The sequence below is a fragment of the Hydractinia symbiolongicarpus genome, chromosome 11 (genome assembly GCF_029227915.1).
Source record: "Hydractinia symbiolongicarpus strain clone_291-10 chromosome 11, HSymV2.1, whole genome shotgun sequence".
Lineage (NCBI taxonomy): Eukaryota > Metazoa > Cnidaria > Hydrozoa > Anthoathecata > Hydractiniidae > Hydractinia > Hydractinia symbiolongicarpus.
The window spans coordinates 21,229,412-21,246,757 of record NC_079885.1 but is presented as its reverse complement, the minus strand read 5'-3'; the positions used below and the strand labels follow the sequence as shown (position 1 = coordinate 21,246,757).

The window sequence follows — 17,346 nt, the reverse complement described above, 5'->3', positions numbered from 1 at the left end:
GTAGTGACCATTATTTAAGTTGCCGCAATGGTTGATAATAGCCCTTAATTGAAAATTTTTACGAAATTTCACTTCTCCATCTACGGTTAAAGGTATGGAAAGGGTACCAGGGTAAGCAGTAATACGAGAGGCAATTTTTGACACAAGGCCGTTGGCACTGGCAAAACGTTTTAGCTGTAAAATGAGATGGGAACCGCACGACACCACTTCTTTTTCAACTAGAGCAGTATGATGAGCGTTGCAAACATGGCAGAAGTAGGCATTGGTGTCTGACAACTCCTCGCTTTCGAAGAAATTATCTAAGGAAGATTGTAACGTAGGGTGCAGAAAAAGTTGGATGCATGGTGCTATAACTTCTGAGGAGCTGGTAATATGACATGAATTGCAAGTGGTTGATGTCTTGATGCCAATACTAAAAAGACTTCCAAGAAATGGAAAGTCTAATGACAGACCAGGTAGGAGATATTCAAGAACCTCGGGGACGTCGTGCGGAGCAAAGATAATAAATGCACTTCCCTTCGCAGCTGAGATATAATGTTTCATAGCACGCAAAAAATGGGAGGGATCAACTGGACTTCTAGAAAGAGCCAAACTTTGAAGAACACCTACAAATGCTTCGCCTAACTTTGAGGTTGTTTTGCTGACAGAAATGGCTTCTTTAACTTTTGGAAGGTTATAAAAACATTTCAAGATTTAGTTTGCAAACATGTGTTTCCCAGGTTTTTTAGACCGCTATTCCTAAAATTAGGGTTAGATGGCAATGCCACTGTTGTTTTGGAAGACCTTGTAGCAAGTTTTTCGGGTTTTTTGATTTTACAAGATTTTGTGTGACTTGCAGAAGATTTCTCAGAGATTTTTGGTTTCTTACATTCCATATTTGTAACAGAGGAAACCTCAGGAATAGTTGGGGCCTTTTTAACCCAAGTGGTAGAATTTCGAGACATCCAGATGTAAAAATAAGCACTCATGGAGATAAATGTTAGGGATTTTACTAGGGAACGTAAAAGCTTGTTAGGGAAACCAAGGCGACGAAAAGTCCTTATTGATTCTGAACAGAAACCTATTTGTGCCCACCTCAATGGTAAAGAATTCCAAAATCCATCGATTGTTTTTTATAGCATAACAAAATGAAGAATATTTGTTAAGCTTTCGTTCGCGTCACAATATTGATATTAATAACATGTCTGGGCATAGTTGTGTTATTGCAATGTATGGTGGAACGACTAAAACAGAATCTAAATCTGACAGTATTTTCCAATCGGAAGCAATGTGCAGAAGGCCTGGACACTTGTATTCCTCTTCTTAGATGGTGATTGACCGGCCGGAATGTACTTAATTTCGTTGCACTTGGAAACCTTAAGTGGTTCATATGATACCAAAAACTCTTTTAATGCATTAGCCAAAACAATTGAAACCGAGTCATGGCGGTATGTGTATCTACCCTGCGTAAGGGAGGTCCTACAGGCACCCAATATGTGAGAGACATTTGAGGATGGTTTCTTGCACAGAATGCAACTTTTGTCTTTCTCAATTCCCCATCTCACAAAATTGGTTGGAGAGGGAAGGGTGTCGTAGGTTGCCCCTATACAAAAGGAAGTTAGACATTGTGGTAGTGAAAGAATTGTTCTCCAAGATAAATCATTTTTCACATAAGAGCACCATTTTGTCCAATTGCCTTGCAAATGCAATTGTACAGCTCTGGTATGGTAAATAACTTTTTCGTTTTCTTTAATGATATTGGAAACAAGCTTTCGGTAAGCATAAGTTCCTTTTGATGGTATATTTTTGTGGTCTAAGAGCCCTAAGCTATAAATCTGGAACGCAAAATCTCTTAGTAACAGATGTCCACTGATTTTGGCAGATTTGAGAACAGATGCAAAACATTTCAGAGGAAGAGGACAAGCCTATGTCGAGGAATATAGGGAAATGTTGGAAATTGAATGATGTAGTTTTAATGAAAACAGAAAGTCTTTGCTCTAGTTTTGTGATGGTAGATACGGAAACTTGACAAATTAATAATGGCCAGCGGATTCTGGGAGAAGAATGAAAATTACAAAGTGCACGCACAATGATAATGGCCAGCGGATTCTGGGAGAAGAATGAAAATTACAAAGTGCACGCACAATGATAAACTCGACCAGTTAAGTCTTAAAATTTAAATTCTAGAGGTTTTGCTCCTCTAAAGAATATGCACATATAAAGGAACACTATTCTTCCTTTTTTCCAAGGAGGTAATTAGTACAAAAAATAAACAAGGTTTCGACTCATATTCCTGAACCAAGGTACCCAAAATGTCTAGCTGAGTCACCTCAAAAGAGGTCTGTTCTACTCTGTACAATCTTGTGTGACTGGGGTGTCCATCCAATGAAGTGTCCATTCAAATTCAAATATGGCCTTGAAGGATGGTCAAGCGATAAAACTTTCCTGTTTCACCTGATGGACTTATATATAAAAAAACATGCATATTACCATTAAATGCAGTTGTTACTTCTTTATATGAAGTAAACCATCTCAAAACAATCAGGCTCCAAACTACTACCTGTTACTACAAGTAGGTTTCAATGAAGATTTTTGCAAATCTATGCATTAAAAGTTTGAGAAATTGTTCATCAGAGAAATTTTACCTGAACTAATAACTCCAAAAAGAAATCCAAATAATGAAGAAATGGAAAAATTTTTTGCATTTGTTGCAGACGGAAAAATTGCAAAATAGAATGGTTTCACTATTTATGTGTGAAGGTTGTTAAAGCTCTAAAACATAAATGGTAATGTAAATATAAAAACTAATGAACATAATGTTACAAAACGGATAAAACCTCTATAATAATAGCCGTATTTTGTGTGTTCAAAAGGGTTACCGATACTCCTTTGATCTTTCTGCGAATTTTTAGAAACCAGAATAAATTACAGAAATTAATTTATTTCTTTACATAATTTAATTAACTAACTGATAAACCTCTAATTTAAAAAACAAATTAAGTAATTAAAATAAATGCATTATTTTAATACGCCATTTTTAATAATAATTACCCCCGTGACCTCAATCGCCGTTTTTGCTCAGGAGCTAGAGAACAAATGGTACATTTTACTGATAGTTTTACTGACTTTGTTTTGACCGCTCGCACACAATACACTAATCAAAACGCTTGATTCTCTTTGAACCAATCCAAGACTTTCGCGGCCTGGGCAAACGAAGAAACATGAGCACCGAAACATGATGGTCATTTCAGTTTTTAAGTAATGCTGTTCAGTGCTGTTTGTAAATCTGTTTCACCTTTTTGTCTTTTATAGGCTTTTTATTTTCGTAACATTCGTTTTTTGTATGTTCTAAACTGTTAAGATAAATATATTGTCATGTTTTTTAGCTACGTACAGATCTTAAACGCACCAGTTTTAGGATTTTTGGCTAGAAACGAATATTCTATTAGCTAATAGCCTTACTTTTTACTAATTTTGTTTGGCATAGGAGGTTTTTCTCCAACCCAACATTTATTTTTACGTCGAGGATGTAGCCACTTAGCTAGCTCATATATTTACCTAAAAAGTGAGAGTATAAAAATTCAGTTTGGCTATCAATATGGCAATATTCTCAGCAATAAATCTTATGCCAAATGCAGTTTAGCTAGGTAGCTACATCTTTAATTATTTTCCTTAAAAATGTTTTTGCAAATAAAATAGCAGAGCAATTGCTTTAGCTGGAGGGGTAACGACAGGCTGTTTCCTGTGTTGTCATTTTAACCGAAGTTGATAAAGTTTTTTTTGAGAAAGGTACTGTTCAAGTCTGTTTAACTGTACTAAGTGGTTAGGTCAGTTTTAGCAATCGCCTGTTTTTTTGGAAAAGGCTGTTACGCCTATGCGGGCCATCCCACTGTGACAATTAATTTTTAAACTTTCTTGGGAATCACGCCTGTACGAATGTGCAACAACGTTTACCTGGACTAACTGCTTAGCCCTGTGCAAGAAGCGAAGGACTGTTTCTTGTGTTTTCATTTAAATAGAGTCTGCAAGAAAGATTTTCAAAAGGGTATTATCCCTGTACACCTGTGTAACACTGTTTAACTGCACTAAGCGCTCAGTCCCGTGTCACGATTAATTTTTCAACTTTTACAAAAACTTATTCCGCAAAATAAAATAATATTGACCAATTGTTTTTGCTATGACGGAGTCACAACGGTTTTAAACTGTGTTTTTTTTCTTCAGCCTTTGTTGCGGGAAAGTTATTTTTTAAAAATATGTTACAGTTGCAACACTATAATGGTGTCTGCGCTTCACTTGATTTGCAACATACTGCATACCTGCACTAAAGCGCTCCGCCTGACTGTGTCGCACAGTTTGCAGTTCTTTTTAAGCGCTCCTCAGGGCGTTCAACAACAGTTACTTGTGGCTCATTCCGGCGATTCGACGCCGGGTTTCCCGGCTAGTGTATATATAATACTATAACTAATATTATTTATTAGGAACAACACTTCTGTTTAGATTGACAAGGCCACAAATACAGACCATGACGTCATAATTTAACCAGAACTAGAAACAATTGCTCCTCAGCAACAAGTTTTGGTGATAGCGTAATATTTTTATTGTTTATGAGGTACAAAATCCATTGAAATAACTTTTTGGATGAAAAACCAGTATAAAAGTTTAAAAGAATTGGATCATCCTTAACATCAAAGTACAAGAACATTTTTTTTTAGTTTTTTTTTTAATTTGTTGATACCTTTTGAATTTAATTCTGCAGTAAGCTGTGTCACTTTATTTTTAAGTTGCTAAATCTCTGGTATCTGGCTCTGTTTGGGTTGTTTCATCAACTACCTGATTGTTTAAAAAATCAAAATGTTTAAAATCTAAATTAGCACATTTTGAAGGTCCTGGCTCATCTTCAGTTGATGCGCTCCTCTCCCTTCTTCTTTTGAACTATTCATATCGCCCTATTAACTGTTCTGACTTTTCTTCTCTAATTTTTTTGTATACAAAAACATTAGAGAAGTACATAATCAGGGTTGCTGGGGTCACTTGACTTGTCACCTAGATATATACAAAGAAAATTATTAAAACAATGTCAGCTAAACAAAATTTAGCTTGACATGCTAGCTAAATAGCTACAGGCTTAGCTAATTCTATCACTTAAAAAACCGTCAATCTTTGTTAAATAGTTATATACAATGCATAAACTTACCACTTATAAAATGTGCACTGCATAATCTGGCATTTTCAATCTGCTTTTCTGACCAATTTTACCTCCTTATGGCTGCCAACCATGCCTTTCTACGTTCTAATCTTTCCTTATTATTTCCAAACGGAATTCTATTAAACTTTAGTACGATAGCACTGAAGGGTCAAATTTCTATCGACATTTTCGTAACTTCTATTTAACTTTTCGTAACTTTTATTCATCTTTTCGAAACATCTATTCACATTTTTATAACTTCTGTCCTACCTTTCGGGATTTTATTCATGAGCCAAAAAATCCTATTTAAACATTTTAGAACTTCGATTTAAGAGACGGAACTTTCTATGCAAGCACTTTCGGAAAACTTCTATTCAAGATGGGGAACTTCTATTCAACTACTTTTGAAAAACTTCGGCACCGTGCAAAAGTCGAGACAGATCGCACGAGGCAGAATTAGTTCAAATTGGTGGCATTGATGATGGACAACGTTATGAGGAGTATTGTACAAAGGGAGTTAAAATAGCTATGTAACCTTCAACATCAAAAACCGCAGCAGTGACATTACAACCAAAAAAGAAAACTGAAGGTCGACCGAACAATCTCCTGTTGAAAATCAGGAGCAGTGGTAGTGTTAGTAACTCATCAAAAAAAAGGTAAAAACAAAAAAGTTTCAACTGAAATGGTCAAGATAAAATGCATTTAAGGATTGTTAAGTCAGGAGTTGGTGGAGGCTACAGTTTCTTGGAGGTTGAGGAAGGATAACCTAAAACAGTTGAAGCATTAAAGGCTGATGCAGTCAAGCTATACTTTGATAAGGATGGTAGAAATAGCTTTTCAGAGCACAAATCAGAATGTTATATAGCTTTGTCTGACCCTGATGGTGAAGAATTGCTAGAGGACCTTGATATTTGAACATATTTGATAAAAAAGGTTTATTCCTCAGTAAATGTGTTTTTATATTGTCAACTAAATTAATGGATTATGATGAATTCACAAATCCACACGAAAATGAGCCACATGTGTCATGAAACATCATTTAATGTTAAGCCAAATAAAAGTGTGGAATTCAGGGTAGGCATCTAAAAGACGAATATGTACAACGTGTGCGTGTACATACACTGGAACAGAATTTCTGATTTGTTTACAGAATACAGAGTTTAATGCTTCTAACACAGCAGACACAATCAAAACTCAAGATCTTTTTTATTCTGATTTTTTTTACACCTTTAAGTCCTGTGTTAGTAGAAGAACAGTACACTGCTCCATCGATTCAGATGTTGAGAGAAATTAGAGTGAGAAATTTGGAAAACAATAACAATTCTGAAGAGAATCCTGTCAATGATGCAGCAATCAACACAACATTTAAAAAGAAGTGCTGTCATTTTAATATTCATCGTTTGACGTTACGATCTGATCTGATTGAAATTTTCAAGAACAAAGAGGTAAGTAACCAGAAAGAATGAAAATTACAAAGTGCACGCACAATGAGAAACTCGACCAGTTAAGTCTTAAAATTTAAATTCTAGAGGTTTTGCTTCTCTAACGAATATGCTTATATAAAGGAACACAATTCTTCCTTTTTCCAAGGAGATAATTGGCACAGAAATTAAACAAACAAACAGACAGAAAGAGTAGGACAGGACTTCTGTAAAGGGTACAAGGGTTTCGACTCATATTTCTGAACCAAGGTACCCAAAATGTCTGGCTGAGTCACCTCAAAAGAGGTCTGTAAACAGTCTTCAGCAGGAACTAGACATTTCTTACATCCATAACTTTTCATCTGTCCTACTCTATACAATCTTGTGTTGCTGGGGTAGGAAGTGGAGTCGTCACTCTCCAAAGATAAGACCAGTGTAGTCAAACCCCCTTGCTGACATAATTTTTTTTATTTTGTTTTCATTTATAATGACAATGTTAATTTTATGTGTTTGGTGTGGGTTGTCAGTGAAAGTAAAATCTATTTCTCATTGATCAAACTTGCAGTGCTCATAATCTACAGTAAATTAGTATGCATTTTCTTAAGCAGTAAAGTAATTTTAGTGGAAGAAATGCTGTGATTTTGTATCCAAAATTTTTTCTTTATTTTGCGAGAGATAAAAATTGATTTAAAAAATTTTTACTGTCTTTGGTATATAATTGGGTATGCATTATAATAAAAGCATGTACACAATGTGCTTGTTATTTTGTTTGTTGTAGATCCATCAACAAGACTTAGTTACCTTTGGATGGATAGATCCTCGTGGGAATAATAAAAAAGGCTGTGGGAGTGGTGTATCCAGAGATGTGTTCCCTTTCTTTTGGAGGGATGTGATTGATTGCTTATTCATTGGAGAAAAGGAAAGAGTGCCATACGTCAGACATGACCTTTACAAGGCAAAATGGGAAGCAATTGGGAAAATAATCTTGAAGGGATACGTTGATTCCCAATATTTCCCAATCTTCATTAGCAAAGCCTTTCTTGAGCTTTGTTTATTTGGGGAAGTCTCTAATGAAGTCCTTTTGGAATCTTTTTCAAACTACCTATCTAATGATGAACGAAACTTGATGAATGGTCGTAAAAAGACGCTTTGACTAATTGTGTTGACATTTTATGTATATTTTTAAGGTTTTTTTATTACTTTTACATTTTATATTGGCAATACGCGTCTTTATTTATTACGTTTATCATTTTCAGTAGTTTTTTGTGAAAAGTATTATTCTGTTAAAATGAAAACATATGTTTTACTCTAAAGTACTGTTTTATTATATCTGACCCAAGAAAAAGTAATACTCACGAAAAAATCAAAAATGTAAATAATTCCTTATTATCTACCTCAGAGCGAAATTTCATTTACACAAAGAAAAACATGGAACAAAGCATAAATCTGTGAATGTTTTTAATGAAACTGCTGTTTTTTCAAAAATAATTTAGAACGTTTTACGGCATTCACGAAAATTAATACCTGCGAAAACTAAACTTTTTTTGTCCTGCGAAATTATGTACCCGCAAAAATTAGTACCATTAAAGTAGATGAGCCTTAAAGGAAAAAAAAATTGAAATCAATACTTGTAGTATTAAAAAACATACAAAATAAGCAAAGCAAAGCTATTGTTAGGAATGTTGTCGAATTCTAGAAAGCGAAATACGTGTACAATTGCAAGCTTTCAGAACCGTTGTCTGGAGTTGTCATCCCATCTTGTTGCATAATTTTTTCGGCAAACTCACTAAACTTTGCCGATACATCATTCAAAAGGCTCCCAATGACACATGGATAAAATTGGTCAATTTCTTCGGTATCTACAGGGATAAGAGAATCTTCTACTTCATAAAAATTTGGTAGACGGTACATTACGTTTGGTCGCCCTTCACGCTTGCTAAATCTTTTCGCAACAAACCCATTAAACAAAATCGTATGCATTTTACTAACACCAGATCAGAATTTGAGAACATTCCTAGGTCCACTAAATCTTGGAAAAAACGTTTCCACTATCCCACTTGATCTCGTTGTAAAGTGGACCAAAACAACTTAATTTTTTGATTTTCAGAGGAAGAAATTATGCTAAAAGAATGCGGCCCTGAATAGTTGTCTAAGGAGCGAAGGTAAATATGAATTGGCTCGATTACCGAGTGCTCTGTTCCCTCATCTGCCTTGACTAAATTTGGAACACCTTTAGCTTCCGTCACTGCATTAAGATAAAAATTTGCAATAATTTCCAGTGACTTGTTTGACGCCCCCACCTTCAGCCAAATTACCTCCTTGAAAAGCCATCTATGCAGCCATGAATTGAAAACCCAAAAGGCTAAGTTTGTCGTGGCCATCTACATGCCACGCATGGTTTGGTCTCTTAGAGATTTATTTTCTATCTTGGAGTCTTCTCTTTCTCCGAAGATCTACACCAACAGGGTCTAACTTCTTCACGATTTTTCTAATGTCTTCATGTCGGAAAATTATGGAATTTGAGAAAAAAGTTGCTCGTAATCTTTTATACCCGATATTTGATCCACTCCCATTTAATTCTTTTTGTACAGCTTCATCGATTTCTCTTTCAGAACTACAGACACTGACAATAGCTCTTCGCTTTATACCGTGACTTCTCAAACATCTCTTTAGCGTTGATAAGCTGATGTTGAAACTGTGATGAATTTTAAGCATCTTGATGATCTCATTATATGATAGTCCACATTTAAGGGAGTCTACGAGTACATCCATTTCTAACATCTGATGACCCGTGGTGCTTGACCAACGAGGTCCGTCTACCTTAATCGAACAAATTTTCGCGCGGAGAAATTTTCGCGGTTTTCGCGAATTTTGCCCAAATTCGCGAAATTAAATCCTCGCGAAATATTTGCAAACAGTCAAATCGCGAAATTAAATCCGTGCGAAATTTTTAGAAAGCCTGAATTCGCGAAATTAAATCCTCGCGAACTTTTTTTTAATTTGTACCATCGCGAAAATTAATACCCGTGAAATGTTTTGTTCTCGATTATTTTTTTCTATGTAAAACTTACAACAAAATTCGTAAAAAAATACGGTAAATAATATTATTTTATCTCTTTTGAAAAAAGTTTCGGATGTCTTTGCTCCCTGCTGTTGGTTGTACTGTTTTTTTAACGCATTTGCGTTTTTTTACTCTGGCTGGTTCGGTACGGCCAACATTGTTCTCAAGAAACGAACCCATGATGACCTAATTCTTCGGTTGACAATATAATTCATCCACCATATCTTGATAGCGTCGAAGAAGCATGTGCCCCTTGATACTTGCTGGCATTGAAACTGTTATTTCGCAGGCAATTTTAAGACCTCCTTGAAATAGAGGCGATCTTCTGTAGTGGGTGGCTGTCAGCTTTGCCACAACCGTAGCCCCTCTATCCAAAAGATATTTGGTAGGGCGAGAAATTTCCCTTGGTAAATGACCAATTGTTTCATTATTTTCGATGCGACATGTTTTGATCGCGAACATATCAAATATTTTGTTTTTCTCAAAACGACATTCAAGCTCTTCATTTTCATAGGGATTCCAAACATCACCCAAGCTATGGATAAAGGTCAAGAGCTCGAAACGATTGAAGTAGCACTAAAGCTTTCGATTGTCAAACCGTTACACGCGAAATGGCTTATTGAGATGTACAATGAAATGACGTCGGATGATGGGAAACAGGTGTGCTTGAAGGGTTGGCAAGTAGCAGGTATAAAGGATGCTGTAGCCAAGGGTATGTCTGGTTTACCAAGCCTTGATCCGTTTAACGACATCGACCCAATGTTAGATGAAGAACCTAATGTTCAGGCTGTCAATTCTTCTGGTTTGTCCACAGCTTCAAAATACGTCAGTGATTACAGGATCGAAGACGAAAGCGACGAAGAAGAATGGGTCGAAGAAAATGAAGAGGATGAAGATAGGAATTTTTTTGATGTTTTTGATGACGAAGATGATTTGTAAATAGATTTTAACATGTAACTCGGAAGAAAAAGCATGATTCTTGATACTGATGACAATAAATCATTTTCTTTCCTTTACAATTTTTACGATATTTAAATGTTTCGTGAAAATTTGTTTTAAGTTAAGACAGAATTCGCGAAATTAAATCCTCGCGTAATTTTTAGAAAGCCTGAATTCGCGAAATTAAATCCTCGCGAAATTTTTGAAAAGACTAAATTCGCGAAATTAAATCCTTGCGAAATGCGATTTATTTGACCTCGCGAAATTAAATCCGCGCGAAAATTTGTCCGATTAAGGTATTTGGCTCTCTAACAAAGAGATATTAGTTAGATTTGATTATTTATTATTATATTTTTTGAATAAAAGTTTAAAACTTTTTGAATAGAGGTTTCAAATTTTTGGAATAAAAGTTTCAAATTTTTGGAATAAAAGTTTCAAATTTTTTGAATAGAAGAAGTTAGCTATATTTTTTTAAATAGAAATTTCACCTTTTTTTGGATGCATAAAAGTTTCACATTTTTTGAATAAAACTTCCAAAATATTGAATAGGGGTTCTAGAATATTGAATAGGAGTTCCGAAAAATTAAATAGAAGTTCCGAAAAGTTTAGTTGAAATTTGACCCTTTGGTGCCATCGTATTTTAGCGAAAACTTCGTGTTTACGCATTACCTACTTTTCGATTTTGCTACACGATCTTTTTAAAAGTGGATTTTTGTAAGTGGAAACTGTACGGCAATGATTATGAGATAACAAAACAGCAGGCTGTAGTGATTCGACTATTCTAATGACTCTTATTGTAAGTGGTAGAGGTTAAACCCTCTAAAGATCTCCATGCAAAGCAAGATCTCCCTTTTACAAGGATGGTCCGTACAACCAAGTTAATTGAAAAAGCAACCCTCTGGACAATACAAATATTGCAACAACAAAACAAAAAACAACAACATATATTGACATAAAACGTTTATATATATATACAAATAAAAACTATAAAAAGGGGGCAAACAACTACCTATGCGCCAGGACTTGTGAACCTGGCTGTAGCTTTACACGTGTTACGGGATCCCAACACTCAGTTTTAACAACATTGTACCCTTACAGTTTCAAGTTTCCCCTAAGGGCTGGATAAAAAAATTCTAGAATCATTGATACTTTTCATTTTCCTTTTTTGTTATAATACATAGTTCATTACTGCTCTTATTATGCTATTTACAAAATACCTTATTCGTATTACTACCCGCAAAATAGTATGAATACTAGGAATAATAGTTCCATTGCCACGCTTCATCAATTTCGGAAGTTATAACATCGGCTTCATTATCTTTCCCTTTGAAAATACTATAACTGCCATTATACTCAGGAAACTTTTGTCTAACAGCTGTAGCCACGCATGATTGGAGAACTCGCCTGACACCTCTACCAAATTTTGCATATAAAAACCAAGTGAACTGCCTATAGGCGGCATATCTGAAAGTTCTAAACCAGAATAATAAGTACATGGATACATAGATATTAACATTGTCATATGTGGCACTAAATCTAGTATGGACAACTTACATATTTGGGGCAATATCTATAGACCTGGGAATATGGGCACCTTCTTGATCGTCAAGGCTAACGAGCACTACCCACAACAACCCTTTTTGTAGACATACCAGTGGAAAATCCTCAAGATTCGTTATGCATTGCACGCCTAAAATAGAATTTTAGAACATAAGATAGCTGCATCATGCTTATTTAACCTATACTCAACTGTCCACATAAAGGGTAGTATTAACGAAAAAAGAACGAGATAATAAACCCAACCTGAGTTTAGAAGTGGTTTTATTTTATCGATCTTTTGATAACACAAACACTCCTTATTGACAATCATTTTTTTTGCATTTATTGCATTTGCACCACAATGTTTCGTCCTCCAGTTCCACTCGACCTAACCTCGCGAACCTTCCCCTCATTTCTTCTTCTTCCACCGATTCGTTTTCATTTTCTATATTTTAATTATCTGAATCTGATTCATTTGAATCATCGTCTTCGTCTGTTCTTTTTGGCTCAAATTGGTAAAGTTTTATTCCAGCTGCCATCACGATAATACATATATGAAATAATTATGACTATACTACAAAATGTTTTATTGTTTTTTTTTTCAAATATATTTTTGTATTATCAGCAAATTTGGAGAGGACATCACATTACGTAACATGCGAAAAAGAGTCTGAACCTAGCATGCAAGCGGTGGATAAAGAGTTCCGTCTAAATTTTTGTTTGTTCTCTGATCCCTGTCGAGTAGGGAGGCCAGGTTTGCTCACTTGGTCTACAGGGTTAACGATCCTGCTGTATCCATAGTTATTATTGTAAGACGCTCTGCAAGGGTGTGTGAAATCTCTTTTATGTCTTCGTGGTTTTACGCCCACGCATATCACCCCAGTAACTTCAGGCTGGTCCTGACCAAGGCTGGTCCTAAGCATCAATCACCCGTAAGGGTACAGTGTTGTTAAAACGTCTGTACTTTTCTCTTCTTTCCAACAATTCAGTTTTAGTTGCCAGAGATGCTTGTTGAAGAGACATGAATGCGCGTTTTGTTAGAAAAAGATATTTCTTTCCCAACATAGCTCGCCCAACGGATCCATGGATCATCCTTTTTAAATATGAATAATCTTTCTCCAAAACCTTACTGACAACATTTTTTTGTGTTGCCTTGTTAAAAACAACCTTATTTCTTAAAATATCGTCAGCCGAGATCGGTTTTAGAGGAGAGGCATCGCCAATTACTTTCGCCCTGGAAGATAGGGATGTCTAGTTTCTGCTGATGACCGTGCACGGACCTCTTCGAGGTGACCCAGCTAGACATCCAGGGTACTTAGGTTCAGAAATATGGGTCGAAACCCACCTGCCCTTGGTTAAAGTTCTGTTCATCTTTTCAAATGTGTTGTGTCCTTTTTATTTTTTATATTTTTTAATTAAATCCTTGTAAAAGGGAGAATTGTGCTTTTAGAGGCATTTTCTCTAGAGGAGTACAACCTCTAGCTTATTTCCAAAGACCTAAAAGGTTGAGTTCATCATTGTGGTGGCTTGCCACCTCTTTGTAATTTATTTTCTTCAGGTTTTGCGAAGTTCTAACTTTGGACTTGGTCATTTCCGAATTTGAAGACTTCCGAGACAGAGTAGAATTTAAAATCGAAGCAGCAATCGATCTAATCTGTGACAACAAATCTTTTTGATTGACGGATTGACAGCCTATACTTTTTGTTGTGCGTTTTCGAACGCTACGTTGCAGAGTCAATGTGCTTGTTTCCGCATCTTTAGTATAGGGTCTCTAACCATTATTGGTTTGAGTTGAAACATCTATTATTGTGGGAACAACATTTACCCCTTTGTCAACATCTGTACAATTGCTAATTTCCGTTAACTGGAATTCGAATTGGTCATCCGGAATGATTACATGATTCAGTTCCCCGATTAGCTAATAAAGAAGTTTTGAGAGTAACTATTTATATAATGCTTTACAAGTACGCCAACACTAATTTTCAAATTTTCTGAACCTGTGCCTGTTCACGCTGTGCTTCCCTTTCAATGGATTTTTTGCGTTGTTTTGATGGCTCACGGTGACTAAACACAGTGGGTATAGCGTTTTTAACTTTCTTCTTGTCAAATTCATGCCCACAATACTGCAATTTCAGTGAAAGTGAAGCTTCAAAACAGTTTTCTTCAAAGTGATTAGAGCAGAGGAGCACTTTCTTTCGGTAAATTAGTTCGTCCAATCGTATGCACCCATTTCTTCTTCAAGTCTGGGTTTTTCGGAAGGCGATGATACGAAACGCAGTTATTGTTTCTACGCTGATTATGACAATTAACAGCTGCACAATGAACCATAATGTCTATAAGTCCCTAAATGTTCTTAACCGCAATTAAGGTTTTTAAAAACAAACTTTTTTAATTAACACGTGGCTTTTCCAGACATTTAATAGACAAAGGCCAAAAGATTGTTTTATTGTGTGTGCATGTTTTACTGGTACGATTCGAATGTGAGGAAGAAGGCTGAAGTTCAATTTTTATTATAACTTTCTCGTCTGATGCACTCACAATATTATTTCCTGTAAAAGTGCGAGACATAACCTTATGTCTCAGCATTTGTTGAAGAAAAGTAATCTGGAACCGAGAATACAACGCGGTTGAGTTTGTTCTACAAATGGCGCCTATGAATGCAGCATGTTTTCAAGAATAACAAACACATCAGTAATCTACATATAGTAAGAGCATGTTTTTTAAAAGTTTCTTACTCTTTTTCATTGTTTTATATTTATTTATATTTTCATGTTAGGATCCCTTTAAAGGTGCCTTGAAAATAGAAACATCAATGCCTGCTTCCAGTGCAACTCTTCACTTCGATATAAGGGTTAATACAACCAAGTAAAAATTGAGTTTTACCACTGTCACGCCACGTTTTGGTGCGGAATAAGTATTCGTCCGAGGTTTGTACCACACAAAGTTCAAAAAGAACTACCAGGGATTTGCCTCGTCTTTAACTCAAAGTTTTGAGAAACTAAAAGTATTAACGCTAATTGCTTTTCTCATGAAACAGACATCAAAGCTGAGAAAACGAGCAGTCCAAGCCCATGCTAACAACATAACTAATTTGTAAGGTGAGTTGCCTGTTGCTCAAATTTGCTTAATTAACTTTTCCTTAATAGAGTTTTCTCACTTTGCTTTCAGGATTGACAATCCTGCTGCCCTTAGTCATTTTAGGAGCAGTTTTGCTAGGGGGTTAGATTTTCTTATCTGGTCTTTGTGGTGTTACGCCCACGCATATTACCCCAGTTACGACAGGCTGGTACTGTCATTAGGCAGGTCCACAGCAACAATTATCTGTGTAAGGCTAAGTATAGGAGCTCCGTAACACGTGGAAAGCTACAGTCAGGGTCACAAGTCTTTGTGCACAGATAGTTGTTTGCTTTACCTCAAACACATTCCGTTAAGAATAATTTTAAATTTATCTGTTTAAAGACATTCACGATAAGATAAGTTTTATCTCATTTCTGCCAAAGTTGTCCAAAGTTCACTGATTACAGTTGGGAGCGAAAAAATTCCATCCATTCATTCTAATCCACTTAGGTTTTTAGGCAGAACAATAAACTCATCCTTGTCTGATTTTGCTGCAATACGAATTTCTAAATGATGCCAAAGACAAACTTATAGGACAACCCTGCTGTCCTTAGTCAAAACATCGACAGGCCGGTCCTGTCGTGACAACCTCCTGTGTAAGGCTGAGTGTTGGGGGCCTGTAACACATGTGGAAAGCTACAGCCAGAGTCACAAGTTCTGGCGCACAGGAGGGTCTTATTTAATATTTTGTGCTTTTTGAGGCATGTTCTCTAGAGGAGTACAACCTCTAGCTTATTTCCAAAGACCTAACAGGTTGAGTTCATCATTGCAGTGGCTTGCCACCTCTTTGTAAATTATTTTCCTTCTATATTTTTGACATATACATTTTCCTATTTGTGCTTGATCTGTAACCAGTCCATTTTGTCTTGTGTCGTATTGTTTGTGATAGAAGGATTGTTTTCTCTCTTTACGATTTTCTTAAAGAATAGTTTTAGGTCCAAGTTGGACAGTAATCATGCTTGTAAGAAGCAGGAAAGTGTATTCGGCACCTTCTTCTTTGAGCCTAACCCCGGTTTTGACAACCACCGTCCCTGTACACAAGATACATCAGTGCAGCTTGCTGTATTGTAAACCTTTTTTTATCTATAGACATCTTTTCATAAAGAAGTACATAAGGTTTGGTTTTTACACCATCTGTTAATTCTCAGAATCCGCTGGCCATTATTAATTTATCAAGTTCCTCTATCTACTATCACAAAACTAGAGCAAAGATTTTCTGTTTTCATTTAAACTACATCATTCAATTTCCAACGTTTCCCTATATTCTACGTGCTTTGTTACTCTTAATCTCTCTCGGCATGAGGCTTGTCCTCTTTGAAAAGTCTTGCATCTGTTCTCAAATTTGCCAAAATCAGTGGACATCTGTTACTAAGAGATTTTGTCGACCCTTGTGTGTCTAAGTACGTTCCAGATTTAAAGGCTGGAAATTCACTACAATGACAGAGCTGTGACACAATGTAACGTTCAGAAGGAAATTAACAGCAAACTGTCCTATGTCTTTTTTTTTATAATAATAAAAAATAAAATGAAAATAGAAAAATAGAAAAATTTAAAAAATATACATTAAAACGTCACCTAGCAAGTGAGTTTGACTTGCTTAGTACAATTTTTACAGGTTCCTACAAGTCTTGTCATTGTGTGTCATCACCCCACTTACTACCCTAGTCAACCCATGTGTTATATTCAAATAGATTTGGCAGATAAAAGAATATTTGATGACAGTAGATAATTCAAGGGCCTCCTGATCACTTAGTGGACCTCGGATTAGAGGTGCCCCACATAGAAACCTGACACCCTTTGTTAAGGCTTTGGGGGCAAACCGTTTGGTGTTAAGGTTGGTGTGCAATCTTTGTGTGTATGTGTGTTGTTTTTTTTGAAAGATAATAAAAAAACATTGTGGCATAATGATTTATTCGGGAAATTTTAATGACCAACAACGCAATTTTATTGAATAATATATTTCGAGTTTTTGTAACTCATCATCAGATTTATTCTCTAGAAAACAAATAAATAACAGTTTAAAAACAGTTTTATTTATTTTATGCACAGCTTAAAAACAAATACTAACGAATGTTATAACACATCTAAATCAGATTTTAAACAAT

General features: G+C 35.7%; 1 protein-coding gene across 1 annotated transcript; it reads right to left on the bottom strand.

Annotated features, from left to right (window-relative positions):
- Positions 1 to 11,838: 11,838 nt before the first annotated feature.
- On the bottom strand, positions 11,839 to 12,455 carry LOC130613512 (uncharacterized). The gene is made up of 3 exons (XM_057434846.1): positions 12,389 to 12,455; positions 12,140 to 12,275; positions 11,839 to 12,058 (listed from the first exon to the last, which is right to left on the bottom strand). Exons 1-3 carry the CDS (start codon positions 12,453 to 12,455, stop codon positions 11,839 to 11,841), a joined length of 423 nt encoding a protein of 140 aa, XP_057290829.1.
- Between the last annotated feature and the right edge of the window lie 4,891 nt (positions 12,456 to 17,346).

Coding starts and splice junctions, on each gene's coding strand:
- LOC130613512 (XM_057434846.1), bottom strand. CDS start 12,455: ATGATTGTCAATAAGGAGTGTTTGTGTTATCAAAAGATCGATAAAATA. Junction 12,276..12,388: donor AAAACCACTTCTAAACTCAG/GTTGGGTTTATT, acceptor ATTCTATTTTAG/GCGTGCAATGCATAACGAAT. Junction 12,059..12,139: donor ATAGATATTGCCCCAAATAT/GTAAGTTGTCCA, acceptor ATTCTGGTTTAG/AACTTTCAGATATGCCGCCT.